Source organism: Triticum dicoccoides, chromosome 4A, assembly GCF_002162155.2.
Source record: "Triticum dicoccoides isolate Atlit2015 ecotype Zavitan chromosome 4A, WEW_v2.0, whole genome shotgun sequence".
In the NCBI taxonomy this organism is placed as follows: Eukaryota; Viridiplantae; Streptophyta; class Magnoliopsida; order Poales; family Poaceae; genus Triticum; species Triticum dicoccoides.
Window position 1 is genome coordinate 609,903,288 of NC_041386.1, and position 25,318 is coordinate 609,928,605.

Below are 25,318 nucleotides of genomic sequence, written 5' to 3' on the forward strand. Positions count from 1 at the left end.
GGGACTCTTCCCCTTTCAAAACCCTAGGCGCATGGGCCCCTTGGGGCTGGTGCCCTTGGCCCATGTAGGCCAAGGCGCACCCCCTACAGCCCATGTGCCCCCCCGGGACAGGTGGACCCACCCGGTGGACCCCCGGGACCCTTCCGGTAGTCCCGGTACAATACCGATGACCCCGAAACTTGTCCCGATGGCCGAAACAGGATTTCCTATATATAAATCTTTACCTCCGGACCATTCCGGAACTCCTCGTGACGTCCGGGATCTCATCCGGTACTCCGAACAACATTCGATAACCACATACAAACTTCCTTTATAACCCTAGCGTCATCGAACCTTAAGTGTGTAGACCCTACGGGTTCGGGAGACAAGCAGACATGACCGAGACGTTCTCCGGTCAATAACCAACAGCGGGATCTGGATACCCATGTTGGCTCCCACATGCTCCACGATGATCTCATTGGATGAACCACGATGTCAAGGACTTAATCAATCCCGTATACAATTCCCTTTGTCTATCGGTACGACACTTGCCCGAGATTCGATCGTCGGTATCCCGATACCTTGTTCAATCTCGTTACCGGCAAGTCTCTTTACTCGTTCCGTAACACATCATCCCGTGATCAACTCCTTGATCACATTGTGCACATTATGATGATGTCCTACCGAGTGGGCCCAGAGATACCTCTCCGTTTACACGGAGTGACAAATCCCAGTCTCGATTCGTGCCAACCCAACAGACACTTTAGGAGATACCTGTAGTGTACCTTTATAGCCACCCAGTTACGTTGTGACGTTTGGCACACCCAAAGCACTCCTACGGTATCCGGGAGTTGCACAATCTCATGGTCTAAGGAAATGATACTTGACATTAGAAAAGCTTTAGCATACGAACTACATGATCTTGTGCTAGGCTTAGGATTGGGTCTTGTCCATCACATCATTCTCCTAATGATGTGATCCCGTTATCAACGACATCCAATGTCCATGGTCAGAAAACCGTAACCATCTATTGATCAACGAGCTAGTCAACTAGAGGCTTACTAGGGACATGGTGTTGTTTATGTATCCACACATGTATCTGAGTTTCCTATCAATACAATTATAGCATGGATAATAAATGATTATCATGAACAAGAAAATATAATAATAATCAATTTATTATTGCCTCTAGGGCATATTTCCAACACTTAGATATGTTACTACCTATATAGTGGGTAGTAACATGTGTATATTATCATGCACCACTTTATCAACTTTGTAGAGTCATTTTGCATTAGGAACCGCTATGTGATGGTAACATATTATGTCACTCTATTTGTCCCTCTCCTCATTAGTTACTTGCGATATTACATTTTTGCTTATTTGGTATGCATGTTACTATCTATATTACTCTCACTATGACTAGCCTGAATGTGAATGTTTTTTGGCCATTTATTGGTGACACGTGTGTGCATTACAATTAACGCATTGATAAACACATTTTTTGAAAAAGTGAGTGCATTAGTTGAGTAATTTTTGTAAACTATAAAAATTATTCCATCACTCCTCATCTATTTCGGTTGGTAAGATTTTTTTAATTGACCCTATAAACCAGGAGAGAGGTTGTATATGATAAGGGAGGGAGTAAGGACATCTCCAAAAGGGCCCTCAAACATCTTGCAAGCATTCGTCGGATGCAGTTTGCCATCCAACGTAGTCTCGCATCGATTCGTCGGTATGTTTAGACATCTTTTTTCCCACAAATCGGAAAAAAAATATAAAGATTCTTTACATGAGTCTGGATATCTTTCTGGTCAATCAAAAGTCATCATATATGCCTCCGTTTGTCTGGGTGGCGGAAGGCCGCTGCTAATTTCTTGCTGTTTGACGAAAGCTGCTACCCGGAAGCACTAAGTGTCTGTTTGTAACCTGTTTGGCAGAAGCCACTAAATAGCTTACTTTATTTGGCGGAAGGCACTTAATTAAGTGCTTCCTTTGCTGGAAGGCAAGTATATTTTAGCATATTAATTTGTCTTAATACGAGGTGTTTGGCAGAAGACTATTTTTTCAAGTCAAATGGAGCCGGGCATTTTGGCTAGCCTTGGATGGCCATCTTTTATATCAGTGTCAATATGATGTTTTTCATAGCGCCTACAACCAGGCTGCTATGCTCGACATGGTAGCGGCATGATTCATGGCGCCGTGCCTGCGCCATCATGGAACATTGGGCCTAGGTTACATACTCCCTCTATCCATCACCTAATGTGTTTTTCGAGCCTAACTTTCATCACACGTTAGAGCAATAATATATGGCATGCAAGTTACACAAAGCGTACCATCAAATTTGTATGTGAAAGGTGCTTCCAATGATATAATTTTTACATTGTACATCTCATATACTATTAATTTTATCAATAGTCAAATGCAATCTCGAAAAATTTATTAGGCCCTATATATATGGATGGACGGAGTACCATATGTAGTGCCATGTGTGGGGTGGTGTGCTTCACAACATATCGCCACTAGCTAGCGCTATACTTCATAATACTTCAGACCATAGTGTCCTAATTGGTGGCGCTATACTCAGATAAGTTTGGCAAAAAAAATTGACAGGTTCATAAATTAAAAAAATCACAATTAGAACAAGTTCACAAGAAGTCCATAATTACGACAAATTCACATCAAGTCCACAATTACGACAAGACAAGTTCACATCATGTTTACAAAATAGAAGCTAACTAAAGTGACAAGTTCATCAAGTCCACAATTACGACAAGTTCACAAGTAGAAGCTAACTAAAGTGACAAGTTCAACTAGATCAACAAGTTCACAAATACATCTACTTCTTTCGCTTGCCTGCCTCACATCCTTCTTCCTCTCGGAATTAATTATCTGTTTGCATTTCGTGCGTTATTTTGTCGTGTCTATGGAGTATGGACAGGAACTTGACCTCGATAGGTATAAACATAGAAGGCACCGGGATTAAGGCAGCTAATTAAGGAAGGGAGGGTCACTCATGAAACAAAACTGAATTTGAGAGCTGCCGTTTCGCAGTTTTGAAACTCAAAAACTGTCAAGTTCATGGGATTCAAGTAGAGTTAATTGCACGCAGTATTAACTTGGCCATTGGGTGCCCACTACATACATAGTTTCAGTGATTAGCGTAGTTCAGCGCCTTGCACTTGTGTACTAGGCACTGGACAGCTTACCCATGAGACAGAGAATATGCTAATACTAATTTGAACTAAAACCACGATCGACAAGAATTATGGAGCGGAGGGAGTAGTAAGTTCCCAAAATCACCAGCATGACACAAGACATGCCGAAAATGAACTTAATATGCAGGGTTAGTTCCACGCCAACTAATCTGTGAAGAAGAGCAGGTAAACATGATAATCCTGATTAACGGTTATATATAGGCGTGCTGCTCTTGCTCTTGCTCTTGCTCTTGTCTAGAATGTAGAATTGCAGTTCTTCTCCTTCTTCCAAGTGCAAGGAGTTGATATGGGTGGTGTGTTCTTTATAGTGCGATCGATTGTTTTCTCTCTGCTGTGTTGGATGTGGGTGAGGAAAGCGGACATGCTCGATGGACCGACAAGGCGGCGAAGGATGCATATCACACTGCTTGGGCTGCTCTGCTCCTGCTGTTTTGCTGTTTGCCAACACACATTGTACTACTGTATGTTTTCTGTCTACCGTCTTTCGGTGTTAATGCGTCTCACACTGAATGTCTTGACCCTTTGATTTGGGGGTACAGGCTGAGACTGAATCGCTTTTTATCTACTGTCTCTCTGGTGTCCTGAAATAGATGCAGTCAAGGGAGAAAGAAAGGTGCTGTTTCTTTTCGCAGAGATTGCTTTGCAAGGTGAATTAGCTTCGTTCCACCCAAAATTATTCATATTAGTATGCCCTTTGCATGGATGAGGGTTGCACCGCTAGTTCGCAGCCGTTGCCAATTTAGTTTCTGATGTGAGTTTCTCTTTGCTCACTGTTACTCCCTCCGTTCGAAATTACTTGTCTCGAAAATGGATGTATCTAGAACTAAAATACATCTAGATACATCCATTTCTACGACAAGTAATTCCGAACGGAGGGAGTACGTGGAATACATGCCCAAAATGAACTTACACCTGCCACTATCAATCACTCATGACTATAATTCATTCTAAGCGACAATTAAAAACAGAACAAGTCCAAATGCTCACAGGCTTTCAGTGATTAAACTTGTCTGGTTAAGTGGGAGCAAATTCACTAAATTTAGTCAGTTACAAACGGAATACTACTTGACTAGTTAAAGTTTCGAGTTTTCAAAGACAAAACATAGCATCACCGAAAGCAAATAAAACATCATACACTCTTCCTGCTTCGTCGTCGTAAAAGATCAGATCGGCGTGTCAGGTTGCAACAACAGAAAATACACATATAGGCAGCTTTCACTCACGGTCTCCTTCCATACAAGAACCGACGGCTCCATGCCAAGAAACGAGGTTCCTACCAAACCTAGAACAAGCCTTGGGCCCAGCAGCAGCGAAAAGATTAACCCAAAAATCAGTAATACACACAACACAACACAAGTGCCAAACACCACCATTTTTTCTGGATTCCATAGAGGCCAGCGACCCTGGATAGCGCGAGGAGCTGCTAGTCTTTTACATGTTTTGGTTCAGGTAGGTGTTAGTCGCAACCAGACGAGCACAGCAGAAACACAACGCACGGTTGTTAGTTTTTATGCCTGCCAAAAAACCTTATAGATACAAAAAGATCGGAGTCCTCCCACACCGGCCGTCGACAGGCATTTCACAGTTCGGTATGATTGCGTAAGGATAAACTATAGGAGCTAGTTTTATTACCAGGTTGGACCCCAGGGCGCCTTGAGAGAGGGTCGCTGTGAGTAGGTACCTCACCCTCTATGGTTGGATGACAGCAAGCCCATTTGTTCAGTGAGATTTGCCAAGTTCTCGGTCCTGGTCCATCCATTCTCCTCTTGCGCTTCCCGTGTGTCCAGCAGACCTGAATCGACCTCGTCATTGTCGATGGAGAGAGGGCTGGCACAAAGGAACTGCTCCCAGAAGGAATCAATTATTCCCGGAAGCTTCTGGGTGTCATCGGTCTCATCAGTGTCGATGGGGTCCATGGGAACAGAGTCATCACTGCCTTCATCAGGTAGGGGGAATATACACTCAGGACCAGGCATTGTGAAGTTCTCTACAGGAATATTAATTGCATCCTCCGTTATGAGATCATGCAGATCTGGGAATCCTGGAATACTGATATCACTTAAACCTGGCGTCATAGCCTTTGGCACCGAAGGCACAGCACTCATGTTGGGAAGTTGTGTCGATGAGTTGGTGTCCAGAACTGGACGCTGCATCTCAGGGGGGCTTGACGATGAACAAATTGCTGAAAGCCCAGAGCTCGTGGGCATATATGGCATGCCCGAGTTGCCTGGGACCTCTGCAAGGGTGACTGCAGAATTCCGGGTTGATGAAGAGCTGTCAAAAGTTTGAGCACTTGGCATACAGTTCTCCAGTAGCAAATTATCTGAATTGGCCATGGATTCAAATCTGTGTGGGGAGGTATCCTGCTGCAGGATCTTCCTCAGCATTGCTTTGGCTGCTTCGTTGATCATAGGCTGATACTTGATTATCTGGCCATCCAACAATGCACTTTCGGAGTTCAGGCCATCATCTTGCTTAGGTAGCCTCCTTTTCTTGTTCGCAGCTACTATTCTCCGTTTGCTGTTTTCATTCTGCTGTACAAACTGTGCTAGGAAGCCAGGACTCTGCATTGCTTTAGCCAGGAAAGACATCATTTGCTGCTGTCGTTGCTCCATTCCGTGAAGACGCTTGCCCAAAGTCTGCAGCTGATGGTCAGTGGTCTGCTGTTGCTGTCTCAGCCTGACAAGCTCCTGCATTAGAACATTTTTATCCCTCTTTAGCATCTCAATCTCTTCCTCCATCCCAAACTTCCCCACCTCTACACAAGAAGGCATTGGAGCATTCTGCAATTGGGGTTGCTGCTGCTGCTGCTGCTGCTGGGGTTGCTGCTGTTGCACTTGCACTTGGTTGTTTGCATGCGATGGTTTCCTTCTGTTGATGGTCTTCAGTAGATGTTTTTGTCCTCTCAAAAAACCCTCATTTGCAAATTCCCACTTGTCTGGATCAACTTTTCTGAATCCCTGTTTCCAAAAGCAGCAATGCGATTATTAGAAAGGGGCTAATGTGCTTTGAATGGTCGGCAACTTTGTAGCACGAAAAGGGGAAATAGAGAACAATCACACTAGCAATGCAACCCAAACAATCCTAACAGTCTATGACTCACCTAAAAGAGTCTGCAACTCAAGGAAACAGCTAATTGACCACAATACAGAAGGGCATGAATTTACCACAGGTTGCATTACTAGTCATTTGTGTAAGAATTAAATAGTTAAAAATGATAACAGGCTCAGGTGAACTGAAGATAAGCAAATATCCAACTATATAGTAGTAGTCAGTAAGTCCTAATATCCCGTTATCCAAGAGCCCCGCAACTTGCTGCTGTTATTAGATTTTTTGCAAATGTAAATTCAACTTAGAGATGACCCAGGTCAATGACTGGGAATCGCATATGCATTCACCAGTGAAGGAGTGTAACCACATCCAGATAAACAAGCATCAGAATGGTATGGAACGGCAGACGACCAGGTACAGACAGTCTATCTGGAACAAATAATTCTTCACAAGGTATAAACGGTAATCGCTTTAAACTGAGGTGATGGTTCAGAAAGCAAACAAAAAAACAACAGGCAAAGGAACAAATCCAGTGTATTGTGTACTGCTACTTTCTGAATAATTTCTAAAAGTGCGTGTGAAAAGTGTATGTGGTTGTAACAAGTTGTGCTAACAAGCATGTCGTCAGATCTGATAACATACCTCATAATTCCCAATGCAAATATCAATTCATAAAGCGTGCTGTTTCATGCTTTATCCCAAGCTCAAGAAGTTGGGGAGATTGCACAACGGTATTTAATGAGATGATCATATGCATGCTAGGTTTAGTTAGAATTTATTATCAAATGCTAGGGATCACTTTAAAGGCAATCATAATGTTACTGTGTGAGGGAACTGTTTCCAGGCATCTGAGCTTGGGCAGCACCTGAGAAGTACGTACTTCTTTAGATGCCACGAAGGGATTATATTGGTTCTCAAGCAGAACATATCTATTCGCAGCACAAGAAGCATACTTGACCAAACTGCGACCACGGTAAGTTAAAATTAAAACCTTACAAATCAAATCTAAGAATTAAAAGTACAACACGCACTGGGATCAAACTGTGATGTATGTAATATTCTAGCACAAGAAGCATATTAAACTATTCCAAAACAGAGTTATGGCAATTTCAAGAAATAGGCCATGATGTACAGAAAATGGGGAGGGAGGCTAGCCAGATCTATAAGCTTAATTATGCCAACTGGTGGTACACCTTTGGCCAGAAATCAAAGCAACTGATGGTTCAAAATTTCAAGTACACTTGCAGCACATGCTAACATGCCTAAACATTGGAGACTACAAACTAAACGAAGCTACGTTTTAAACAAGAAGGGTTTATTGGTAGGACTGGTTCAATTTCACATACAGCAAGAAACCCAAGACTCCAGAAAAGGGCCACAATACTATATGCAAGACAACATATGCATTTGCATGTGAGGTTTTGTTAAAATTTATTATCAAATGCTTGGGGTCACTTTAAAGGCAATCACAATGTAATTGTGTGAGAAAACTGTTTCCAGGCATCTGAGCTTGGGCAGCACCTGAGAAGTAGTACTTCTTAGATGTCACAAAGGGACCAAACTGGCTCTGGAGTATACATTCGCAGCATTTTGTCAATTATAATATTATTTTTTAAAGTTAAAATAAAATCTTACAAATTAATCGAAGACTTAAAGGTATGACACACACTGGGACCAAACTGTGATGTATCTAATATTCTAGCACAAGAAGCAAATTAAACTATTCGGAAACAGAGTTAAGGCGGTTTCAAGAAATAGGCCATGATGTACAGAAAATGGGGAGGGAAGCTTAGCCAGATCTATGCGTTTATTTATGCCAACTGGTGGTGCTCCTTTGGCCAGAAATCAAAGCTCTCGACGGTTCAAGCTTTCAGAGTGGTCAAGTACACTTGCAGCACATGGTCACATGCCTAAACATCGGATTCTACAAACTAAACACAACTAAGCTATGTTTTAAACCAAGAAGGGTTTATTGGCAGGATGGGTTCAATTTCACATACAAATCCCAAGACTACAGTAAATGGCTGCAATATTATATGCAAGAGCATGAAGGTATCCATGATTTCAGTACCATCAAGTAGACCTCTGTCTAAGAAATTACCAACATATGCGTTTTCGTCTTGCTTAAAACAAGCAACCTGTCGCCAGCTGACACACTCACATGGCAACAGTATTAAACCTGACTAACTCTATGTTCTTCAAGTTAATAAGAAAGCAGTATTCCAGAGATAGAGTTTCATCGGTGCCCTACACTTCCTGATCTTCCTGACTGCTTTTCCCAGTAGGATTGTCCAAATGAACAACAGATTAGCAATTTGGTTCATACTCCTAAATGGCTGCACACACAGAAACTACGGCAGCATGTGGCATTCAGGATCAAAGGGTCGGTGGCGCTCCTCTGGCAATAAAGCAAAGCCCTCGACGGTTGAAATTTTTAGAGTGGTCAAGTACACACACTTGCAGCAAGGCTCACATGCCTAAACATTGATGTCTACAAACTAGACTCAAGTGAGCTATGTTTTACCCCAAGAAGGGTTTATTGGCAGGACGTTTTTTATCTCGTGCACTACGGGGAAAAATCCCAAGACTCAAGTAAATGGCTGCAATACTATATGCAAGACCACGCAGATCTGTAATTTGAGTGCATCAAGTAGACCTCTGTCTAAGAAATGCCTTTTGTTCTTACGTAAGCTTGAAACAGGCAACCTTTCACTTGCTGTCACTCACATGACAAGAGTATTAAATCTGACTGACTCTTCTCTATGTTCTTTAAGTTAATAATATAAGAAAGCAGTATTCCAGAGATAGAATTCATCACAGTGACCCTGCACTACCTGGTCTTCCTGACTGCCGGGAGGTAGGCTTTGTCCAAACCCACAATAGACTAGTAATTTGGTTAAGGTTTGAAAACGGCTGCGTATGCAGAAACTACACGGCAGCAGGTGGCATTCAGGATCAAAGGGTCGGTGGAGCTCCTTTGGCCAGAAATCAAGAAATCTTTAGAGTGGTCTAGTACACACACTTGCAGCACAGGCTCACATGCCTAAACATTGGAGTCTACAAGATAAACTCAACAAAGCTACTCCCTTCATCCCATAATATAAGATGTTTCTGCAAGCTGTTTTAGCTTGCAAAAACGCCTTATATTGTGGGACGCAGGGAGTATCTTAATCCCCAGAAGGGTTTATTGGTAGGATGGTTCGATTTCACCTAGAACGAGGAAAATCCCTAGAATCCTGTAAAGGGCTGCAATACTATATGCAAGAGCATGCAGATATCCATGATTTCAGTGCCTCGAGTAGACCTCTGTCTAAGAGAGTACCTGGGTGATACGCACTTTGTTCATACATAAGCTTAAAACAAGCAACCTGTCACCTGCTGTTACACTCACATGACAACAGTATTAAGCCTGACCAACTCCTTTCTATGTTCTTTAAGTTAGTATAAGGCAGAGGTATTCCAGAGATAGAATTTCATCAGTGACCCTATAGCTTCCTGGTCCTCATGAATGCCTCCTGGTAGGATGTCCAAAATAACAACAGACTAGAAATTTGGTTAAGATTCAAAAATGGCTGAGTATGCAGAAACTACGGCAGCAGGTGGCATTCAGGATCAAAAGCCAAAAGGTTGGTGGTTCTACTCTGGCCAAAAATCAAAGCACTGGACGGTTAATTTTTTTAGAGTGCTGAAGTACACAATTGCAGCACAGGCTCACATGCCTAAACATTGGGGCCTACAAACTACACTCAACAGAGCTATGTTTCGAACCAAGAAGGGCTTATTGGCAGGACGGTTTTAACCTCACATACTACGAGGAAAATTCAAAGACTAAAGCAAACTACTGAAATACTACATGCAAGACCACACAGATATCCGTGATTCCGCTACCTCAAATAGATCCCTGTCTAAGAAAGCGCCAACATATGCATCTCGTTCTTACCTACATACGCTCGAAACAAGCAACATGCCACTTGCTGTCACTCTCACAGAACAATTTTTAGAGTGGCCAAGCACACACACTTGCAGCACAGGCTCACAAACCTAAATAAACTCCGTTCCGAATTACTTGTCGCAAGTATGGATGTATCTAGATACATCCATTTTTGCGACGAGTAATTTGGAACGGAAGGAGTAGAAACTAAATTCAACTGAGCTACTTTATGTTTTAAACCAAGAAGGGCTTATTGGCAGGACGGTTTTAACCTCAAACACTAGGAGAAAAAATTCCAGGATTCGAGTAAACTGCAGCAATACTATATGCAAGATCACGTGGGTACCCGTGATTTCAGTACCTCAAGTAGGCCTCTGTCCAATAAATTGCCAAGATATGCAAGAAACTTGTTCTTGCATAAGCTGGAAGCAAGCAACATGTCACTTGCTGTCACAATCACAGAACAAGAGTAATAAACCTGACCAAGTCCTCCTCTCTATGTTGTTTAAGTCAAGAAAGCAGCAGTGATAAACCTGACTAACTCCTGTCTAAGTTCTTGAAGTCAAGAAAGCTGTATCCTCAATCTGGCTCAAGTTGTAAATCAGCAGGGCACTCACAAACTAGAAACTACAGGTTGGGGATCAGATCAGCTCAGGCATGCACGGGTACACTAGAACCAAAATCCCCCAAATTTTAAGCGCCGTGGATAGCAGAGAGACCCCAAGAAGATGGAATCAAAGCGGGGCTGGAGCGAGCAGGGGAGAGGGAGGGCGCGCACGTAGGTGTTGAGCTGCCTGACGAAGGAGGAGAAGTTGTTGTGCTTGAAGTACTTGGGGAGGAGGTCCCGGGCGAACTCGGGCGTGTTCCAGACGATGAAGCTGTTGTTGGCCGGCCCCCACGACACCACGGCGTCCGTGGCCGGGTCGTCCACCATGTCGTACGTCTTCATCAGGAACGGCGGCGGCGCGCCCGCCCCCGCCCCCGCCGCCCCAGGAGGCGCCACCGCCGTCGTCACCGTCGACGCCGCCGCCGCCGCAGCCACCGCAGCAGCAACCCCGCCGTCCATCGCCGTCCCTCGATCCGTACGGCCCCGGCCCCGACCTCGGAGCTCAGCCGCGCCGCCGCGCGGGAACACAACCAGCCGGACTCGAGGGAGCTCCACCGATTCGAGCAGGGGGAGTGGGGGATTTGGGGGCGGGGATTGATTCTAGGTCTTGGGGAGGAGGTGAAAGGTGGGGTCTTTTCCTTTGAAGGAGGGAGGGAGGAGGAGGAAAAGGGGGGAGGAAAAGGGGGAGTACCATATTGAAGTGGCATGCTCACTTAAATTCTATAGGATTAGCAATGAGTGTTTGATGACACAGAAAAAACAAAGAAATTGTAAAAGGACGTTGGAGTGAATGTTATATTTGCTATAAAATATAGTATAAAATATTCCATAAGAATTTTTTTTGTGGAATTCAATCCTATGAATCAAAGGACCAACATAGGATAAAATCCTAAGGATTTCAATCCTCCAAAAATGCTATAAAATTCATTTGAATCAAAGGAGCCCTTAGTATTTCTGGTAATTTTTAGTGGAAAACATGCACTCATGCGATTCCTATTCATGCTGGCAGGAACATGTAGGTAGATTAGACAGCCGATTTGACATTCTGACATTGAGCTCCAGCTTGAGCGTCTCACTCAAATCTCAAGCAAGATGGGCATGGGAAACCGCCATCGCTTCGAGTATAGGCCAGGGGCCCAGGGCAGTGTCAGCGACCAATTTTGCCATGCTGCCGTGCCGATGGGCCATCCGGCCCACAGACGCCAGTGGCCCGGCCCGCTCCACCTCGCCTAGAGAGAGAATGGCCACGTCGGCAACCTTTCCTCTCCCGCACTTCACACTTGACACCACCCAAAAAAAACCTAGCAGAGCAGCAATGGCGTCCCCGCCGCCGCCGTCCTCCTCCTGCTCCTCGTCCCCGTCTCCCATCCACTGGCCTCAGGCCTGGAGTCCTCGCCGTTCGACGCGGCGCTGGCGGCGCTGCAGGGCCGGATCGGCTACGCGTTCGGGTCCCCGGACCTGCTCCGCCGCGCGATGACGCACGCCTCCTACTCGCGCGAGAACGGCCGGGCGCTGGCCGTGCTCGGCCTGGCCGCGGCGGAGTCGGCCGCCGCGCTGCGGGCCCTCGCCGCCGACCGCGACGCGCCGGCCTCCGCCGTCTCCCGCGCCGCGCGCGACGCCGCGGGGGAGCCCGCCTGCGCCGCGGCGGGCGCCCGCGCGGGCATCCCGGGCGTCGTGCGCGTCGCCGGGTCCACCAAGGCCTCGGCCCCGCCCGTGGTCTGCGGCGCCCTCCGCGCGCTCCTCGGCGCCGTCGCCGTCGACAACGGCACCGCCGCCGCCGCCGCCGAGGTCTTCTGGCGCCTCCACGTCATCACCGCCGCCGCCATGTGACGCGTGCACGAGTAATAAATCATCCAAGATGGTTTGCACTTGCACATCAGTGTTCACAAGTATATTTACTAGTAGGATAAGTGAAGCTGCTGCTGCAATCTACCTCTATGTAAATTATGAACTGCCACCTAGAGCCTGGATGAAAATCATCAACTTCCACTTTGATTTCGTATGCAAATTATGAACAGTCACTCAGAGCTCTGATGAAAATCATGAACCTCCACTTTGATCTTGTATGCAAATTATGAACTGCCGCTTCGAGTTGTGCTATGTCTGATTTGAGATGGATCATGGAACAAGAGTTCCTTGTCGAATTCAGTTACACTGCGTTTGGATGTCTTCATTGGGGGGCTTGTATTGGATTTGGTATTGGTAAGTTTCATTTCACCTGTTTGGCTGGACACTAAATTGGTGGCCGGTAATGAAACTAAATTCAGGCTGAAATCACTCCCACGCAAACAGTCTGCCCACAATACGGAGGCCTCCGGCTCTGAATTGTGCTGAAATCGCCCATCCCGCAAAATGTACCGGTTCACTTCCCTTTTCCCCCCTCGCGAACAGATAAGGAGAAAAGGCAGGAAGGGAGATAGCGAGCTCCGAGGTGGGCGGCGGCTGCGAAGCTCGGCGGCGTCCAGGTGCGTTCCCTCCTCGGCCCCCTCCTCCTGCAACATCTTCCGGCACCGCCGCATCTCACCCGTCCCCTCCACTGACGCGTCGTGCACTGCCTCCAGCTCGGCGGCCATGGGCGTCCGCCACAGGCCCGTCCGCTCGACCGCCTCCGGCGCGGCGACTATGGGTGTCCGCCGCTGCAGTTGCTGCAGCTGCGGCTACTAGGGGGCTGGAGTAGACGACGAAGGACTGTCGCTGCTGAAGCTTCCTGACCGTGCTTGCCTACTCTTCGGTTTCTATGTGTGTGGATGTGGGCAAATTTAATGATTCTTGTGCGTATGTGTATGGACAAATTTGATGTTTCCTGTAGATAGAAGGATAAAAGCTTCACAATCAATGTGAATATGCAATTTCAATGTTTGTCATCCAAGCAGGATTTAGTATTGAAACCTCACAGATTTCATGAGGCAATTCAGTGAACAACCAAACAAGTGAATTCGTATTCATGTCCATTTCAGTTTCCTTGCTGAAATGGTATTCCAACCAATTCATTACAGAGCCTTTCAATATGGACATCCAAACGCAGCGTTAACCTAAACCCATGTTTGAGCTTGAGAATCAAAATCCCTCTGTTCCATTGGAACTAAAACCATGCCAAAAGCCTTCAAAAAAAAACCATGCCAAAAGGTATTTACCAAGACCAATGAATTTTCTTTTTGACCAAACATGCTACTTGTAGTTCCATCACTTGAATGACATGGGATCAGCATGAGAAACAAGCAAGGCAAAAATGGTGTCAGTACATGATGTTACATAGATAAGCATCATTTTGACATTAGTACAGGGGCCAAGACCTCAAAGGCAAGTACCAAACGACTACACTCGACTCTTTTGAGCATTACATCAGCAACATCAACCTCGTATTTTTCTTCCCTCGCTGAACCAAAGGCCATCAGGGACTCATCTTGTCCAAAATTTGACACTCCTATTACATAACGAAGGGAATGATCCATCACAGGACAGCTACTTCCTCGCCTTCTTGCTCCGGTGCGTGTTCTCGGGCGTCGAGCCGTCCTGCTTGCGTTTCTTGTTCAGTTGCTTCGCCTTCCTGGCTGCCACGGCGGGCCGCTTGGCCTTGCGGGCACTGTCGCTTTGTCCCGTCTCGCTAGGCCTGCCTTGCTGCTTCCCTTGGTTGACGGGGCGCCGGGCCACCTTCACCTTCTTCACGACGCCAGATTTGGTCGACTTCAGGCCTTGGTAAGACAGGCTTGCCGGCGCCTTGCGTTTGTTGCTGTCGCTGCCTTCACGGGACTTGCTGCCTGGCGTGAAAGGTGCCTTCTGTTTTGGAGTGCCGCGCTTTTTCCCAGAATCTGTCTTCTTTGGTGTCGCATCGGTTGCTTTTGCGTGGGTGAGCCTCAAAAAGCGATCTCTGATCTTAAGGCCACGTTTTTTGACAACAGAGTTAGCAGCTTCCTGCGTAACACACATTAAAACAATTATTATGAGATCCTGACGAGATAACAATGTATGCAGAGAATGTGGAAAATTGTTCAGAGCATTTCACAAGATGATAGCCAAAGGTCATTCATTATAAGATGTTATGTTCCTCAGAAAACAGAGTACCATAATAAGTCACAATGTCACAAGTGCATATTGTATATTATCAGTGGATAAAGTAATGAACTGACTGGACAATTCTAGTAAACAGATGCAATTGACAAGCCAGGATCATAATAAGCCTTCAAAGTAGAAATACTTATCCGGCATGGAGTTTACTACTCTTAAGTAGTTTATAACTGAAGGCATGGAGTTTAGTACTGTAAGTATTTTATAACTGAACTGGTTCAACATAAACTTTTCTGGACAACACTTACAAGATGCTATCGTTTTTCCATTCTGCTCAGTAGGTTAAAGATAATCAACACTCGACAATGTAAGACACCATAAATGAACTCTGTTGGTAGAGATGCAGTTCAGCAAGTATTGGGTTGTGAGTCTACAAATGGCTTAAATATTTACAGCCTGCTTATAAACTGATGTTTCCGTTGTAAATATGTACTCCATCCATAATTACTTGTCGCAGAAATGGATAGAAATGGAGTAGTTAGCAAGGAAGTCTTGAACTCATTCTTTTCACATGTAATACTAGCATTTAACCATATGACATGATTAACGATACTATCTTCAAGGAATGTTTTGCACAATCACACAAGAATTAACAAATTCTACTGTTAATAAACTACTTATGCACCCGACAAATTTTGACTGTTGCAAAGAGTCAGAACTCAGAATAACTCAAGCGGGAAGATGAAGGATAAGAAAATTATACCCTTGTTTTGAATAGAACATAAGCGATACCCTTTCCTAGGCTTGAATCTGGATCTCTGACAACACGTATAGCTTCAACATCACCTTGTGGCCCACTGGGACCGCAGAACAGCTGGTAGAGCTCCTCATCCTGATGTGCCACCAAGAAGCAAAGTTGACATTGGTTACTTAGTTTATATGGACATTGTGGTGCTACTGCTATCATTTCTTTAAAAAGAACAACAAAGAGCCATACAAGAATGGACACATCATACATACCTTTACATCGAATGGAAGGTTACCAACAAACACTGTCCTCTTTCTGTCATAAAGTGGTCCTTCTCCTCTTAGCTTTTTACGAGGCGGACACGCCATGTCAACACGGATGTGATTGCCATTGAACTAGAGGATTCAAAATTCAGATAGATACATTGTATTAGTAGATATGGGATATGGCACAGAAAGTTCTTAAGATGTACTTAAGCTTTACGAAGCAATTTGTTATCAGCTGTAACTTGTAAGACAGGGAACACACCAGTGCCATATTGTGAGATAAAGCTGTCCGCGCACACTGCTCATCTTTGAAGACGATGTAGGCATGTACACTGCAAATAATATAAGACGATAAGAGTTGGAAAAGCAGCAGGCATACAGTACGTTTGTAGCACAAAACAGCTAAACAATTCCTTGTGTTCCATCATCGTCTTACAACACAGTGGTCTATTAATTTGGACATATATTGAGTGGCAGTACTATTTATACCAAGAACATGAAAGCTAAGAAAACCCTTACAATACAGTACTTGTGACCAAAATGGAATTCTGTGAAGGATGTGCCTTTCTGGTGTCACTGTGCTACTAGATATTTGTGCATTCAGCTCAGTACCATATATAGCCTAAGCGGCATAACAGCGCAGAGGGACTAAACTAAAAGTGAAAACAATGAGTTACTTTGCTTTATTATCATATGGAAAGTATACATGTGTGAACAAGGGACTAAGGAATAGTTTCACGAAAATTATGTGACGCTGAATAGCACTTAGAGATACTTTTATCTTTCAAGTATGAACTGGAACTAAATAGAACATAACAACTTGTGCATATTAACAGCTAATAAAAACAAAGGGAAAAAATGTAGCACCAAGTTATAATTAAGGCCATTTAACCGTGTACAGAGGAATAATTAGTCATTGCAGGAGTAGCACAGAAAAGCCAAGCTCTAACAACAGGGGCAGCTCTGAATTTCTAATTGCAGTCAGGTGCTTCTTACGTTAAGAAATTCCAACTAAAATTTTATGGCAACCAGCACAAAGCAGATGGGGAAAATCGTCTATCTATCCACGTATAGCATAAATTCAGCTTGTTACGCAATAATAACCCGAACAATGCACTGCTAGCAATCTATATTATGTAACAATGCACTCACTTGTCGACCGCGTCATTGATCTTGCCTTTGATGACGGCTCCCTTCCGCGGAATCTTGGTCTGCAGAAAGCACACGCACAGATGATTGATTAGCACACCAAGGCGAAAAACTATCCACAAATGCATAAGCAGGAATCTAATCTGATGGACGGTACTGACGTCGCCGAGGGGCACGGAGCGGATCCTGACGGAGTCGACCTCGCCGAAGGCGGCGAACTCCTTGGTGAGCGCCTTGCGCTTGGTCCGCAGCGGCAGGTTCCCCACGAAGACCGTCCGGAGGAGCTTGCCCTCGTCGTCGAACGCCTCGTCCTCCTCCTCCCCGCCGGAGGCGGCCGCCTCGACGTCGTGGGGCGCCTTCCTCTTGGCCCCGACCACCGGCCGCGGCCGCTCCTCGTCGTCCGCGGGCGCCCGCCCCAGCGTCCGCCGCTCGTACCCGGCCTCCACCTCGTCCCGCTTCCGCTTGCGCCGCGCCGGCCCCTCCCCATCCTCCTCGCTCCGCTTCCTCCGGGACGGCACGGCGGGCTCCGCCTCCGCCTCAGCCTCGGGCCGCCTCCGGGGCTTGCGCGCCGGCGCGGGGACGGCGGGTGCGGACGCGGGGGTCGGTGGGGGAGCGGACTCCTTGCGGCGGAACGGGTTGTCGGCGGAGAAGAGGGAGCGGACGGCCGCCGCCTTGGCGTCGGGCTCGGCGGCGTCCTTCCCCTTCTTCGCCATCTCCCTCGTCCTCGTCGTCGGCGTCGGCGGTTTGCGGGCGGCGGCGAGGAGAAGAAAAGGTGAGAAATTTATTTGGCCCGCGACCGTGGGGAGCCACCCACCCATCCTCCGAAAATAGACGTGCGGCCCGGAGGGTCTCGAGCGACCGCACCCGTCCGATCTGTCACCAACGGCACAGATCGTCCCTGGCCCTGCCGCGAGCCCCCTCATCAGCCGCGGGGGGCGGGGGGCTGGGCAGAGCGCCAGGGTTTACCTAGGGTTTCGTCTCGCCGCGCCGCCGCCTACGACGCCGTGAGGGGACCGTGGGGAGTGAGGGAGGAAGCGCCGGCGGCGGCGAGGGGAGGGAGGGATGGAGCGGGCGGGAGGTCGGAAGGCGAACCAGCTGCGGGCGTACTCGTGCACGCGGAACCCGCTGGAGCGGGCGCACGGGTCGGCGCGGTGGGCGCAGGGGGACACGGTGGTGGTGGCGGCGGTGTACGGGCCGCGGCCGGGGACGCGCAAGGGGGAGAACCCCGAGAAGGCGTCCATCGAGGTGGTCTGGAAGCCCAAGACCGGGCAGATCGGTCAGTGTCACCGGCTGTTTGTTCTCTCTCGAATTTGCAGTGCGGCAGTGCTGAAATGGTTGTTTGATTGTTGGCAGGGAGGCAGGAGAAGGAGTACGAGATGACGCTCAAGCGGACGCTGCAGAGCATCTGCCTGCTCACCGTCCACCCCAACACCACCACCTCCCTCGTTCTTCAGGTCAGCCTTCCTCTGCTTGCTCTTGCTCTGTTTTTTTTTTGCTTTGTACACATGTGCCATCACTGCTGGCTGTACAGCTTATCAGTGATGCGTGGCCTTAAATGCGCGTTGTGTCGTGTTGCCACGGCGTTAGTCCATTTAGTCTGCCTGATGCCGCGTTTTCCCAAATGGAAATCTTGTATTTCTTGTGGGCGCGCAATGTAATTGCTACTTGGGCTGCAAATCCCATGTCTCTGCTTGTGAAACACGAGTACAAAAGATATAATAACTAGGGCGGTCGCTACCGTGAAATATTGCTAGGAAATATTTGAAATGCATTCTTGTTTGCTACATGAAAGGGACATGCTGCTGTGGGAAATGACTGCACTAGATGGAGTTCAGTTTTGCAGCCGTTGTTGCATGTTGCAACTGTTTCTCGGTGCTTGAAGCTTGCTATTTTCTCAAAGAAAGTGATGTGAACTTGCGTCATACTCTGTGTATTATTCATGCCATAGCTTATACTGTTTTAATTCATCCCTGGTTATTTCTAGCCTTGTGCATCATGCTGTCGCCACCATTAGCACATTTAGCCCACCTGATGACAGCCTTTTTCCTAAGGGGCAATTTTGTGGGATCGCTAGTTGGGCTGTGAGTCTTATGTCTGTGCTTGCACAACACACAAGATATAATAATAACTAGGATGGCCACTTCCTTGGAATTTTGCTAGGGAATAATTTGAAATGTGTTCCTGCATACTTGTAAGCTATATACATGCTGCTGTTGGAAATGGCTGCACTCGGCGGGGTTAGGTTCTGCAACCATTGTTGCAAGTTGCAACTAGTTGTTTTCAAAGAACTTAATTAATGTTGTTGATTGGTCATTTTATAATTAATGTACTCCCTCCGTCCCAAAATAAGTGTCTCAACTTTGTACTAAAGCCGAGACACTTAATTTGGGACGGAGGGAGTACCATGCCATTGCATATATTGTTTTTCCTTATCCTGGTTTTGTTTTTTGGGCAGGTTATGGGTGACGATGGTTCTGTATCCTTTATACATTAATTAATTGATAATGTAGTTAATTCCTAATGTCACCATAGTGTTGCGAGTTATGACACGTATTTCTTTGTGTTGCACTGCCTCACAAACCATTTTTGTTGGCTGTAAATGATTGGCAAGAACTGGGGGAAGTTCCAATATGCATTGCAAATTGACAAATTCCGTAATCTGTATCTTATTTCAATCAAGAGTAGCCCTTGACAGTGCCTTAGCTTCTTCCATGTGCAATTAATGCTTCCTGTGCTGCCCTTGTTTTTGCTGGCATCCCTATGAAACATCTTGCTGGTAAGTTTACTAATTTCTCTATGTTCACTGATTAAACCTCTTGCTGGTATGTTCAATAATTTTGTATGTTCACTGACAAGGTTATGTGCTGCAGTTGCAATTGGCTGCGGAGTGTTAGCCGATGGTGATGTGATTTTGGACACAAGCAAGGCAGAAGAGCAGGTATGGAATTGTTCCTTTTCATCTGAATTCCACTCCGAAATGGAAGCGCAAAATGTTATCTGATCCTCCCTCCAGGAATTATCATGTTGCTGGTTGTTGGTGTGCCCTTCAAACTTTGTTCAAGTATATGCTGCTTTAATTTTACATGATGCTTAGCATAAGAATTTCTAGTTCCTAGGGAGAAATACAGTTTTAATTTGCAGAGCCCCTCCAAACCCATAGTTACTGTAGTCTGTAGGTGGGGCACTGCCATTAACAACTGTTTTCTGAGATCACGTGATTTACTTTTTGATGGTGTTTAGTGTAGTTGCAAGTGCCGACACAAACAGAAATTTAACTGCACATGTTGATTGTGTGTACTTGACAAGTTGATTATTGTGTTACCAAAATTCAAAAAAATTATTGTGTTACTTGTTTTTCTAATGTCTTGTTCTTCAAGATCAAAGTAAAAAAATTCCAGTACTTTCATACCACAAGAACTTGTATTAGTGTATACTTTTGGCAGCACAGGAACTGAAATATTGTTTGTTCGTCACAACCTGCTGCAGCAATTGAAATCGTTTGCTCACCTGGTGTTCCCCAATTCAAGCAAGTCTGTCGATGTGAAAGAAGCACAACAGAAAGATGGGCAGTCAGAACGGGGCCTGATTACTTCCATCACCCACGGAGTGATGTCCGGTACGGCCCTATCTGGCTCCGTGCCTTGGATTTCCGTGCTCTTCTAGGCCTTGTTTGCCGTTCTAATCCTGATCTGTTCCACTTGTGTCCAGAGGACGATTACTTCAACTGTATAGAGAGGGGCCTCGCCGCATCCGCGCGGATCTCGGATTTCATGAGGACCACCTTGCAGAAGCACACGCCTGACTATCTCTGAGAGAGACGCCGTCGGAACTCGGCGTGATGTAGTGAAACGTCACCGTGTTGCCCTGGGGACGTTGGGGCGTGGTTGTGTTGGCATGGAAAGCGTGCGCGTGGAACACTTTTGCAGGAAAATGTGGCACTAGCTTCATTTGCGAATGGTGAACCGTTGGATATACAGCAAGGAACTGTTGTAGGCCTATCAATTCTGTAGAACTTTAATGAATTATTATCTAATCTATTGCCATCCATGTTGTCCTGGTTGAATAGAGAGGGTGGTCTGAATTGAGCAGCCGGGGATATATATGCTCCACAAGTAGTTATATAGCAGATTGGGGCCCATGTGGATGCCAACAATGGTTGCTGTTTATTCTGATGTTAACCTGTTGGCTGAAAGCCTGAAAAATACCCGCCCATTTGTCGTGCCGGTGGATCATTGCATCGTTCTTTGCTGCTGTCCACTTAGGGCATCTCCAGCCGTTGGCCCTCCAGGAGGGGCAAAAAATCGCCCCTGGGGCCCCCCGGCGCTAAACCGCGCACTGGGAGCGTGATGCCCCCTAGTCGTGGCGCACACGGTTAGTCAAAAAAGTCAAACACGGCGCAAAAACGACTCAAATTTAACGCAAACATCGCCGAGTTCGTTCAAACTTAAACATATTTTACAAAAAAAGAAAAAAACTACCGCGGGCTACCCTGCCGTCCCCCTCGCCGCCCGCCCACGCGGTTCTACATGCCGAGGAGGCGGTAGAACCGCGTGTAGTCGTCGCCGCCGCCGTCGTCGTCGTCGCCGCCTCCGCCGTCCCTGCTGCATCCCTCTCCCGGTTGGCACGGCGGGTTGGACGGTTCGGGGGCGTTGTCGTCGCTGTCGAGGACCACGACGCCGTGCTCGTCCTCGCGCCCACGCTTGCGGGCGGCGATCTCCTCCAGGGCCCGGCGCTGCCGGACCATCTCGTCGCGGAGGTAGTCGTCCCGCGCCCACCGCATGGCGTCCTCGTCGGAGAAGCCGCGCGCGCTGACCGGCGTGTCCTGGGGCTCCGGCTTGACGAGGCGGAGGCAACGCGAGCCGCCGGACGAGGAGGAGGACCCCCCGGTCTCCATGCGCCTCGGGGTCCAGGAGCTTCCCCGGCGGCGTGAGAAGGAAGGGGGAGCGGGGTACTCGAGGCGCGGTGTGTTGCCGCCCTCGATGTACTCGAGGACGGCCTCCAACGTGCGCCCGGGCACGCCCCACCACAGACGCCGGCCGGCGGCGTTGAGCCTGCCGGAGGGCACGACGCCGTTGGTGGCCTGGAGCTGCTCGCCTGACGGCGGCGGAAGTAAGGTTCCCAGAGCGGGCTGTCGGGGGCGTACCATGGCCCCTCCCTCGCCGCACGCGGCAGGTTCGAGCGGATGCGTGCGATCTCCACACGCCGCGCCGCGCCGGTGGGTACCGGGGGCATCGGCACGCCGCCCGCGCTGATCCTCCACGCCCCGGGCACCCGCATGTCCGGCGGGACCGGGTACTTGGCCTCGTAAAGGAGGCGAGCCTCGTCTTCATGAAGATGGCGGCGGCCGAAGCCGTTCGCCGCCGTGCCGTCGCCTGGGAAGCGCTTGGCCATGGGTGTGAACTGGGGACGGCGAAAGAGAGGAGAGGAGAGGGAGGAACGACGGCGGCGGGAGAGTGTGAGTCGCCGAGTGCGCCGGGGCGCTTCATATATAGGCCAAGGCGCACATGTCACCGTGTGTACGCGTGGCAGGCGAGGGAGGGCGAGGGACGCGCGTCGTCCGGTCTTCACTGCGCCGCCCGTGAGGCATCAATGGTGCAGGCTGACCGGCGCGGCAGCACGGCAACTTTGGCATTGATTCGCCGCAGGAAATGAGGCAATGAGGACGACGAAGGGCCGAGAAGAGAGCCGTGTCACTGACGCGGCGGGCCCGCGGCTTTTTCGCGCCAAAACAGTTCGCCCGGCGCCCCCGGGCGCCCCCCAGCGCGCCGGGTCGGGCTGGGTCCGCCGGCGCTGTTTTCGGCCCAAGCCGGCGAAAATCGGGCTCCTGGGGGCGCGACTGGGCCGTTTTTTCGGCGCCGGCGCGAAAAAACGCCTGGGAAGGCCTTCCTGGGGCGCGACTGGAGATGCCCTTAGTGTCGTCAAGTCCCGGCACATAATTTGTTAGTCCACTCCGCTCCATGTTGAGACCGTCGTCTTCTCTGCCTGGGTACAGACATACTCCCATCATAAACTAATATAAGAGCGTTTAGATCCATTAAAGTAGTAATCTAAATGCATCTAAACGCTCTTATATTAGTTTACACAGGGAGTAGAAGCATTCCGGGCTCCATGTGCCGCAGATTGCCATGTCTACAACTCCCGATCCTCATTGAGATTTTTGTTTGCAAGCTTTTGTCTCGGCTATCAAGGCAGTTTCTCTGTCATTCAGGTGGTGTATTCTATTAAGAACCCGTGTTTGTTTCTTTTGTGCTTATTCATGTGTAATGTCCCGAGGCTGATGCTTCAGAGGTCATCCAGTTATTCACTCTCGTTGTCATATCATTCGCTTGCGTGTTGCACTTTGCCATGTTATCATGTGCATTTCATCTGCATGTTTTCAAAACCTTGCATTCGTTCGGGTCTCCTAGTTCTCTCCGTCGTTCGTTCCGAGCCCATTCTCACTCGCACGCGCCCGCGGCACCTCCAAAATATTATTTTATAAGTGGGATAATAATGTTCTCGGAATGGGATGAAAGTTGGCGTGCGGTGTTGTTATGTTGTAGGTAGATCGCCTGCCAAATTTCGTCGCATTCGGAGTCCGTTTGGTAGCCCAACCGTTAAACATATAGCGGCATTATAGCCGGTCAAACGTCGGACATTTTCGGTATCCGAAAACTGTTGCCGGGCCTCTATGCTCTTCTCTCCCTTGGCCTAAACCACTCTACACAGCCCACTACCCCCTCACCTAACCCCCCCTTCGCTTCGGACCATCCGGTGACGATCGAACGGCTCCAAAACGGATTTAAACCCCCTAACCCTAGCCTACCTACTATAAAAGGAAGGCCTAGCCGCTCCATAACTGGAAACCCTACCCTCCCCTTGGAATCCGCGCCGCCGCCAGCCTCCTCCACTCCATAGCCGCCACCTCCCACCTCTCCCCACGTGGCCCGCCAGGCCCATCGCGGGCCCATCCAAGCCCGCGCGCGCGCCGCTGCCGGACGACGCCCGAGCCCCCAAGCGCCACAGCCCCGCGCCTTCCGCACCGCCCGCTCGTCCTTTGCCCCACCTCTACACCGCGCCACCACCGCCGGACCTCACTCCGCCACGCCGCCGCCTCGCTCGCTGTGCGCCACCACCACCGCGTCGCCGCACCTGCGCCTCACCTCGCCGGAGGGCCTGCCAGACCCCGTCCCCGACGAGCTCGCTGGAGCCCTGCTTGCCGTCGCCTCCACCACGCCAACCCCGCCGTCGCCGGAGATGGGACCCCAGTGCCCAAATCCGCCCCATCCCGGACCTCTCCGCTCGCCGGAGTCCTTCACGCCGCCGCGCTAGAGCTCCACCGGCGGCCGCCCCATTGCCATGGCCTCCTCCAGCCCCTCGTCGTTGACCACGAGCTCCCTCTCGCGTGGGCCCCGCGACCCGGTCCAGCAGCGCCGGCCTGCCTCCTCTTCAGTGACCTGGGCCAAGACCATGGGTGAGCAACCCCCTAGATCCCGCCCTGAGCACACTTTAACAATCGTGCGCCCGTCTGTTTTTTTCTTCAGAAAAACGACCAAGTCCTGGATTTTTTAACAAGATGTACGCATCTTGTGAGGCTCATAACATTGTGCATATTGATCCGATTGGAGTGTATGATATGTCAAAATGTTCTGCTCTTCATGCTCTGCATGATGGTGTGCTTTGTATTCATGTTAGGTTGCATCTTGATGTTATTATCTATGTTGAAAAAGTGCATGTTGCTGTTAACTGTTGAAAACTGTTATAACTTGTCATTTTATCGTTTTCTTATTTTTTTGTGCTTTTTCTTTTGAGCGTGATGTCCACATGTTTTAGAAGCATAATCATGGCATCTTTGCATTGGTATAACTCACATGTCATGATATGCCCTGTGGTGACTAGCACAAGCTTCTAAAGTGGGATACTTGCTGTTACTGTTCTGCTAAGTCCGAATCTATTATATTATCATGCTATGTTTCCTTGATGCTACCATCAAATCCATGCGTAATTTGGAGATTCTTAGTTCACATGTTTTGATGTCCATGTCATGCTCTATCATGCCATGCCATTTTATGCCATATAAAAGTCATGTAGCATATGTTTTCATTGCTATGAACTTGCCTAAATGATGTTCTAGTTTTCTGTTAACTTCATGATGCCATGTTGTGATGTCTCTTTTGGAGATGCTCCAATTACATGAATTTAAGTATGTTATGAGCACTTTGTCCACCTGCCAAGTTTGATAATTTTAGACATCACATGACCTCTGCTCCGAGCTTGCAAATATGCTATGATACTGTTGTTGTTTTATACTTGCTGAAACTGTTACAATATTCAAACTTGTCTTGATGGTTCCTGCTAATCCATAAGTCATATGCATATGATTCC

General features: G+C 48.0%; 4 protein-coding genes across 4 annotated transcripts; 2 read left to right on the forward strand and 2 right to left on the reverse strand.

Annotated features, from left to right (window-relative positions):
* Positions 1-4,319: 4,319 nt before the first annotated feature.
* Positions 4,320-11,401, reverse strand: LOC119287302 (heat stress transcription factor A-1-like). The gene is made up of 2 exons (XM_037566825.1): positions 10,958-11,401; positions 4,320-6,157 (listed from the first exon to the last, which is right to left on the reverse strand). The coding sequence occupies exons 1-2, from the start codon at positions 11,243-11,245 to the stop codon at positions 4,880-4,882; spliced, it is 1,566 nt and encodes a 521-aa protein (XP_037422722.1). The 5' UTR covers positions 11,246-11,401; the 3' UTR covers positions 4,320-4,879.
* A 477-nt stretch (positions 11,402-11,878) lies between these two features.
* On the forward strand, positions 11,879-12,934 carry LOC119283796 (protein NUCLEAR FUSION DEFECTIVE 2-like). Its single transcript, XM_037563200.1, has 2 exons — positions 11,879-11,932; positions 12,092-12,934. The coding sequence occupies exons 1-2, from the start codon at positions 11,879-11,881 to the stop codon at positions 12,614-12,616; spliced, it is 579 nt and encodes a 192-aa protein (XP_037419097.1). The 3' UTR covers positions 12,617-12,934.
* Positions 12,935-13,994: 1,060 nt separating this feature from the next.
* On the reverse strand, positions 13,995-17,787 carry LOC119287303 (nucleolar protein 12-like). Its single transcript, XM_037566826.1, has 6 exons — positions 17,116-17,787; positions 16,958-17,016; positions 16,068-16,137; positions 15,812-15,934; positions 15,555-15,683; positions 13,995-14,698 (listed from the first exon to the last, which is right to left on the reverse strand). The coding sequence occupies exons 1-6, from the start codon at positions 17,770-17,772 to the stop codon at positions 14,249-14,251; spliced, it is 1,488 nt and encodes a 495-aa protein (XP_037422723.1). The 5' UTR covers positions 17,773-17,787; the 3' UTR covers positions 13,995-14,248.
* A 201-nt stretch (positions 17,788-17,988) lies between these two features.
* LOC119287304 (exosome complex exonuclease RRP46 homolog) lies at positions 17,989-21,120 on the forward strand. Its single transcript, XM_037566827.1, has 7 exons — positions 17,989-18,230; positions 18,308-18,408; positions 19,410-19,430; positions 19,658-19,730; positions 19,825-19,892; positions 20,441-20,570; positions 20,663-21,120. Exons 1-7 carry the CDS (start codon positions 18,017-18,019, stop codon positions 20,764-20,766), a joined length of 711 nt encoding a protein of 236 aa, XP_037422724.1. The 5' UTR covers positions 17,989-18,016; the 3' UTR covers positions 20,767-21,120.
* Positions 21,121-25,318: the final 4,198 nt, after the last annotated feature.

What these genes read in the sequence shown, in the direction of transcription:
- LOC119287302 (XM_037566825.1), bottom strand. Translation starts at nt 11,245, where the DNA reads ATGGACGGCGGGGTTGCTGCTGCGGTGGCTGCGGCGGCGGCGGCGTCG. An exon ending in TCAGGCAGCTCAACACCTAC is followed by an intron (nt 6,158 to 10,957) that starts GTGCGCGCCCTC and finishes TTTTGGAAACAG; the next exon opens with GGATTCAGAAAAGTTGATCC.
- LOC119283796 (XM_037563200.1), top strand. Translation starts at nt 11,879, where the DNA reads ATGGGCATGGGAAACCGCCATCGCTTCGAGTATAGGCCAGGGGCCCAG. An exon ending in GGCCAGGGGCCCAGGGCAGT is followed by an intron (nt 11,933 to 12,091) that starts GTCAGCGACCAA and finishes AAAAAAACCTAG; the next exon opens with CAGAGCAGCAATGGCGTCCC.
- LOC119287303 (XM_037566826.1), bottom strand. Translation starts at nt 17,772, where the DNA reads ATGGGTGGGTGGCTCCCCACGGTCGCGGGCCAAATAAATTTCTCACCT. An exon ending in ATCAATGACGCGGTCGACAA is followed by an intron (nt 16,138 to 16,957) that starts GTGAGTGCATTG and finishes TATTATTTGCAG; the next exon opens with TGTACATGCCTACATCGTCT. An exon ending in TATCTCACAATATGGCACTG is followed by an intron (nt 15,935 to 16,067) that starts GTGTGTTCCCTG and finishes TGAATCCTCTAG; the next exon opens with TTCAATGGCAATCACATCCG.
- LOC119287304 (XM_037566827.1), top strand. Translation starts at nt 18,017, where the DNA reads ATGGAGCGGGCGGGAGGTCGGAAGGCGAACCAGCTGCGGGCGTACTCG. An exon ending in CCACCTCCCTCGTTCTTCAG is followed by an intron (nt 18,409 to 19,409) that starts GTCAGCCTTCCT and finishes TTTTTTGGGCAG; the next exon opens with GTTATGGGTGACGATGGTTC. An exon ending in CCCTATGAAACATCTTGCTG is followed by an intron (nt 19,731 to 19,824) that starts GTAAGTTTACTA and finishes TATGTGCTGCAG; the next exon opens with TTGCAATTGGCTGCGGAGTG.